The sequence below is a fragment of the Sprattus sprattus genome (genome assembly GCF_963457725.1).
Source record: "Sprattus sprattus genome assembly, chromosome: 11".
Taxonomy (NCBI): Eukaryota; Metazoa; Chordata; class Actinopteri; order Clupeiformes; family Clupeidae; genus Sprattus; species Sprattus sprattus.
The window spans coordinates 26,252,622-26,259,939 of NC_137909.1; the positions used below are offsets into that span (position 1 = coordinate 26,252,622).

General features: G+C 42.7%; 1 protein-coding gene across 1 annotated transcript in view; it reads left to right on the forward strand.

Moving 5' to 3' along the window:
* Positions 1-3,099: 3,099 nt before the first annotated feature.
* The window catches only part of crx (cone-rod homeobox), a gene marked incomplete at both ends in the record, with an annotated part of 4,299 nt that continues 80 nt past the window's right edge, over positions 3,100-7,318 (forward strand). The window contains 3 exons of the mRNA XM_080846909.1: positions 3,100-3,196; positions 5,593-5,744; positions 6,802-7,318. The exon at positions 6,802-7,318 is cut by the window's right edge and continues 80 nt beyond it. Of these exons, the coding sequence (XP_080703035.1) occupies positions 3,100-3,196; positions 5,593-5,744; positions 6,802-7,318 (766 nt within the window). The remainder of the gene's footprint in view (positions 3,197-5,592; positions 5,745-6,801) is intronic.

Genomic DNA, 7,318 nt, shown 5'->3' on the forward strand with positions numbered 1-7,318 from the left:
AATGTAGGTCTGCTGACCATATGCTGATGATAATTTAATTCGATCTGTTTGATTGTCTCTGTTTAGGCAACAGGTTGCATTCTTCCTGACATGTTTCAAACCCTACAGAAAAACACCCATGCACAGACAGGACACACACAGGTGAATAGGTGCAGCTACCCTATGGACTGCACTCTAACACTCTACCCTGTAACTATTGATGCACCTCAATGTATATATATATATCAGGGATATTTATTCATCTATTTATTAATTGTTACTTATTATTATTTAGCTGTGGAAGTTAATGTCCACAGCAACTTAGGTTCTTAGCTGTCTGTTGCTGCCTCTATTGTCTCGTTGTTTTTGTGACAATGACAAATAAAGTACTTTGAACCCTATGTGTGCCACTACTGTTAGACAGCAAACTGTTTGAATCAATTATTTAATGATTATAAGGTACGTACACATCTTTAAAAAACATATTCCATTAATTTATACACACACACTTTTATTTGACCTTGGCCAGTGGTTGGTCTTGGTTTGTGTTACTGGGCTGCATCATCAAGCGCCTTGAGCACCGTGCACAGCCTAATCTGACCAGTTATGGCGGAGATGGACAGAAGCGTCCTACAGCTACCTGCCGATTTACATGGCATGTTCCAGTGCCTGTGTTACAGTTTACTTCTTAAGCCTGAGAGTACAGGTACAGTGTGTTTCGATATGTTACGGTATGTTTCATACCCGACAGATACACACATATGCACAGACACAGACACACATAGTAGGAATAGGTGCAGATACCCTATTTGTGGCACTATTGCAAGCCAGCAAACTGTTTGAATCAATTAATTTATGATTATAAGGTACGTACGCATCTTTAAAAAAAACATTTTCTATTCATTTATACACACACACACACTTTTATTTGACACAGGCCAGTGGTTGGTCTTGGTCTTGTTACTGGGCTGCATCATCAAGCGCCTTGAGCACCGTGCACAACCTAATCTGACCAGTTATGGCGGAGATGGAAAGAAGCGTCCTACAGCTACCTGCCGATGTACATGGCATGTTCTAGTGCCTGTGTTACAGTTTACTCCTGAGACCTCTATTGAGAGAACAGGTACAGCTACTCTATGTGTGGCGCTAGTGCAAGCCAGCAAGCTGCTTTTACATTTACATTTAGTCATTTAGCAGACGCTTTTATCCAAAGCGACATACAAAAGATCAATCATTGAATCAATTATTTTATGATTATAATGCATGTACACATCTTTAAAAACATATTCTATCCATTCATACATATACACATCTATTTGACATAGGCTAGTGGTGGTACTGTTTATTTCTGAGGCCTCTATTGAGATAGGGTAGTGCAGACAGGAGGAGAGCAAGAGAGATTCAGAATAGGATGATGGAAAGACTGCAGGTCGCACTCAAACCTGACACCCTGTGGGTACTTGGACCAATGTGTGGTTTGGGATGCTGTCACTTGCACCACAGCCCCCACAGCCCCCCCCCCCCCCCCCCCAGAAGAAATGGACCCAGACCAATCCCTGCCAGTCCGGAGTCATCACGGCGGCAGCTGCCTTCTGGGCCTACCCATCTACCCATTAATTTCTTTGGGTCATCCTCTACTCATCCATACATCACTCCATCCATCTGTCTATCTGAGGTCTATCTCCCCCCCCCCCCCCTCTTTATCCTTGGGTTCCCCTTCACAAAGGAAGCCCTTAGCTCCATCTCTATTCTTCCTCTGCTATAATCCACCCTTCATCTGTCCCTCCCTGCCTTCCGTCCCCTCCTCTCCGTCCTCTCCTGTCAGCTGGCTATGAGTCTGTCAGTCACACTCTGTTCCTCCCGTTCCTGATCAGCCTCGACATTACACACACACACACACACACACACACACACACACACACACATTCCTGCAAACACATACACTCACCCATACAGACCCCCCCCCCCCCCCTCCCCCCATCTGTGTGTGCTAATGTCATTGAAACCTCAAAATGAAACATGTAAGTTTCAACTGTCTATTGGTCTTCTGACCCCTATCATGCATCCATATTATAAAACTGGATAATTATGACTGGCTGCTGGGAACATTTTTCCTGCTATTGTGCAGACCTGGCTTACCTGTGCAAATGTAAGATGTGTTTCTTAAACACAAACAGCAAATATTCACCTCTGCCCAAGAAACATGAATACAACGATCAAATGACTGTAGCCTATTTTTTTTAATAATAACGGGTTTATTGTATTATTCTATTTTTGTTTTGTTGTTGTTAAAGAAATTAAACACGATAAGAAACATTTCCATCACTTTTATCATACAATTCTGTTCTGTTTATTCTTACAAAATGTTACATAGCCTAATTCATAGTGAAACTATACGTTTACTCGATTAATCTGAATGTTTACAATATAACTGTGTCTTTATAGTTTGTATTCATTTCAGTAAGCAATAACTGGGGTAAAATATCTGGGCGGAGAACTACAAACGCCGCAGAATGACGACCAAAACGATTTCTCCAAGCAATTAATATTACGGCAGAGCATCAAGGAGATGAACTATTGCATATAGAATTTCGGCACGTGAACTGAAAGTAAAAAGATGTCAGCCCATTGGTGAATCTACCAATTGCTGTCTCACGTGCTGCCGGGAAAACGAGAAAGGGAGGGAGAGAAAGAGAACAGAGCGCGCCTTCCCCTGATTAGCTCTCCAAACTGTGCCCGCGCTCGTTGTAGCGCACGCGCCTCTACCTGCAGCGGAATTCAACAGAAAGGTGCGTATGTTTTCACGAGCATTTTCTAGTTAGCTATCACAGCAAAGTGTGTGCTTCAGCGCGACTGTAACTGTCTTCAAAAGGCGTAGAGCTATACTCTCAAAAAAGACTTAAAAAATATTTATTCCAAAAGAAACCCTAAAGCGTCTTTCATATCTACAGGTGTGCGCCACAGGCTTGGCGGCAGATTGAGAGGGGACGCCTAGTCCAGCGGAGACTTTAGTTTCATCGAGCCAAAGTAGGTCCCTCTTGGAGTCACTTGTCGGGAGCGTGAGGAGAACTCGGGAAACAGAAGAGTTGTAAGAGGGAGAGGGGTCCCGCCATCACCAGCATGATGTCCTACATTAAGCAGCCCCACTACGCAGTGAACGGGTTAACGCTGTCCGGATCGGGCATGGATCTCCTGCACTCAGCCGTAGGCTACCCAGGTTTGTGCTTGTTTTTGTTATTTTATCAGCATAGAATAATAAAGGCAACGAATTCATTGAAAATTATGAGAAGGAACAATCAGAAACAAAAATAACAGCGTAGACTACGAAGTAACAGAGAAAGTCACATACATTATTTATTTAAAGCTGTTGTCTTCAGAATGAACATTTTGGCAAAACAAAATGATCTAATGATTACACAACCGAAGCTTGGTATTTAAATGATAATGATAATTTTGGTTTATAGACTAAATAATTTGTTATATCATTTACAAATGTCAATTCGTTGCGAACCTACGAAACCGAATAACTATTATAGGGAGTGGAGTTGTTTCAGTCCTTGACTATTACACGCTAGATAATATTTAATAAATAAAAACATCACATCAGATCTAAAATTCAGCCTAATTTCCTGTTCGTTGTTGTCAACGCACTTGGTTCTTCTGACGTCAGGAAAGATGAATGTTTCTGAGCGCAAAATCTGTTGGTGGCTTAAACGAGTTTGTCAATGTTGCTTGCCAATGAAGCATTTTGAATAAAGCATTTAAGTGACGCCCAATTAAAAGAACAATTCGATACCGTTGCAAACTTTTCTTTCTTGTGCTTTAAGGGAAGACAAATATTTGCCCTGCAATGCATGGGAATTCCATGGGAATTGTAAATACGTCAGTGACAAAATGTGTTCGCGTTGACAAAAGGTTAAATATTTCTGGACATCGAACGCACATGCATTTGAACAGATTCAGTATATTTGAAATTATAATATGGCCTTCATTTTATCATGGGGTGATCGAAATGGGGGTAACTGCGAGCCGAAAATATACGGTGAGATGTTATTGATGAGCGCACTTTATTTATCTCAGCGTTGAGTCTTTTTTAGACACAGCCTTACACTAACCGTGGCATTAACTGTGTCATATTTTAATACGAAAAATTTGATAAGAGCCATCTTAGAATGATTGCCCATTAATTAAAGAGCCACCGCCTGTTGTTAATTACGTGTATAGTTTCCTATTTTATCGGTGTAACAGATAGTGATTCACGTTTAAGACACCTCCGAGGAGTCTCCAACTTCAGCTTAGTTCTGATGAGACAGCTGACGCACTCACAAACCAGCAGCTTCCATAACGTTCCTTACCTGCAATGACACCAACCAACGTGTAGATGCACAACCAATGTGCACAGAAAATATAAAAAGTTCTACTTTTCGAAGGCCAATTAAAAAGGACAGCTTAATACTATTGCTGTAATTATTTAATAAATCAATCGTTGATGCATGCTACTTAAATATACTGATATACATGGTTAGTGACTCCTATAAGATAGTGAGCTGCTAATTCTTCGTCACGGTGTCATGCCAAAGCTACATTAAAACTGTCGAAAAGCTACATAAAAAGTCGAATTTGTTGCAGATAAATAAAGATCCTTGTACTTACTATAAATAATTATGTACAAAATTGGCTGCATTATGTATCTTTAATGTTAAAAAAGGTACTAGGTTGTAAACGTGTAAAAGTGACTGCCTCCCTTTTCAGAAAAAAATATTTCTTTAACACACACATCACTCAAATTGTGAATTTTAGGTTTGGTTTGGGCAAAATATATTCGATAAATGTTCACCTCAGTGTTCAGTAATGAGGACTTCATCTGAGCTCTATAAAGCCATCAGCAATAAATTACAGCTGTATAGTCTCTCTCCTTTGCCTGCCTCTCAAAGATCATGACACCTTTTTTTTCAGAGAGGCATTCCAGTCACAGTGGTGATTCGTGTTATTTCAGTAAAAGGCTGTATAGGCCTACCTTCCCTGTTGTCCAACACATTCACTCTAGTTACTCCACCATGAATTCTGAGCAAGTGTGTAGATTTTGACCCCCATATTTGTATTTATATTCTTATTTATTAAATACACATTTATCTTCCCTGCTGTCCAACACATTCACTCTAGTTACTCCACCATGAATTCTGAGCAAGTGTGTAGATTTTGACCCCCAGATATGTTACTTTTATATTTATATTCTTATTAATTAAATACACATATATTCACAGATATGTGTATAGATTTTGACCCCCATATATGTACTTTTATATTTATATCCTTATTTATTAAATACACATATATTCACAGATATGTGTGTAGATTTTGACCCCCATATATGTACTTTTATATTTATATTCTTATTTATTAAATACACATATATTCACAGATATGTGTATGTTCTGTATGTTTTTTGTCCTCCCCTTTGATCATCTCCATTTTATTCTCTTCCTTACATGGTCTTCTTCTGATCTCTCTAGGATATTTGGGTATGAATTTCCTTTGGATGTCTCCATTGTTTTGCTTTTGGCCATCAAACTGTCATATTCATATTATTATGTTGTGCTGCCTTCCCCCCAGCCACGCCTCGTAAGCAGCGCCGAGAGCGGACCACCTTCACACGCACGCAGCTGGACATCCTGGAGGCCCTCTTCACCAAGACCCGCTACCCAGACATCTTCATGAGGGAGGAGGTGGCGCTCAAAATCAACCTGCCCGAGTCCAGAGTTCAGGTGAGACACCACAACACCACAACCACACAGCGAGAACACACACACACACACACACACGCACGCACACACACACACACACACACACACACACACACACACACACACACACAAACACAAACACACACACACATACATACACACACACACACACACACACACACACAACTGTATGCACAACTGTATTCAGACAAGTACACACACATAAACATACATACATACATACATACATACATACATACATACATACATACATACATTTACCTGTGAATTACATGCATACAGAATCAGATTAAACTTCTCTGGCATAGCATTTGTGATACACATGATACACACATTCATGTACACACTGACAGACACAGACAAGATCACAGCGCAAAAGACAGCCATACCTACACACATACACACCTGTTGAACACAATAGACCTTTGAAGAACATTGCTGATTCAACATCTATGTCTAAGATACATCTGTGACACATAATACTTCTATTAAATATATGAATCTGTATCACATTTAACAGAAGACAGTATTAGCAGACAGCAAAATGAAAAAGAACCTTTGGAGACTCCTACTGAAAGAGAGTGGGTCATGCTAAACCCACCCATGCAGTACCCAATATAGCCATGTTCTCATCCCTCAGGTTTATCACACACACACACACACACACACACACACACACACACACACACACACACACACACACACACACACACACACACACACACACACACACACACACATCAAAACATGCAAACACACTGATACAGGTGACTAATGCCTGACACGTCAGTGACACACTAAGACACCTGGAGTGGAATTCTGTTAAGCCTATAGTGTAGTAAGCCCACACACACACACACACACACACAAACACAAACCACTCTTAAATGAAACTGTGGATACACATCTTCTCAGGTGATACACAATCAGTTGCATTTAGGTACAATAATATGCCCTAAACCCTCTGGCTCTCTTTCTCCTTGTCTCTCTCTCTCTCTCTCTCTCTCTCTCTCTCTCTCTCTCTCTCTCTCTCTCTCTCTCTCTCTCTCTCTCTCAGGTGTGGTTCAAGAACCGCAGGGCAAAGTGCCGTCAGCAAGCGCAGCAGTCCAGCGGGCAGCCCAAGCCCCGCCCGCCCAAAAAGAAGTCGTCCCCTCCTACCGAGTTGACCTCTGACCCCGGTGCCAGTGTCCAGGTGGCGCCCCCGCCCGCGCCCTCCTTGATGCCCAGCGCCAGCGTGGGCCAGGCGGCGGTGTCCGTGTGGAGCCCCACCTCACTGTCGCCGCTGTCCGACCCCCTGTGCAGCTCCACCACGCCCTGCATGCAGCGGCCCGCCCCGTACCCCATGAGCTACGGCCAGCCGTCGGCATACAGCCAGGGGTACGGGGGCTCGCCCTACTTCAGCGGCCTGGACTGCAGCCCCTACCTGTCCCCCATGACCTCCCAGCTGTCCACCGGCGGGGGCGCCCTCAGCCCCCTCACCGTGCCCTCCATGGGCGGCTCGCTCAGCCACTCGCCGTCACTCTCCTCCCAGGGCTATGGCGCCTCCTCGCTGGGATTCAGCTCCGTGGACTGCC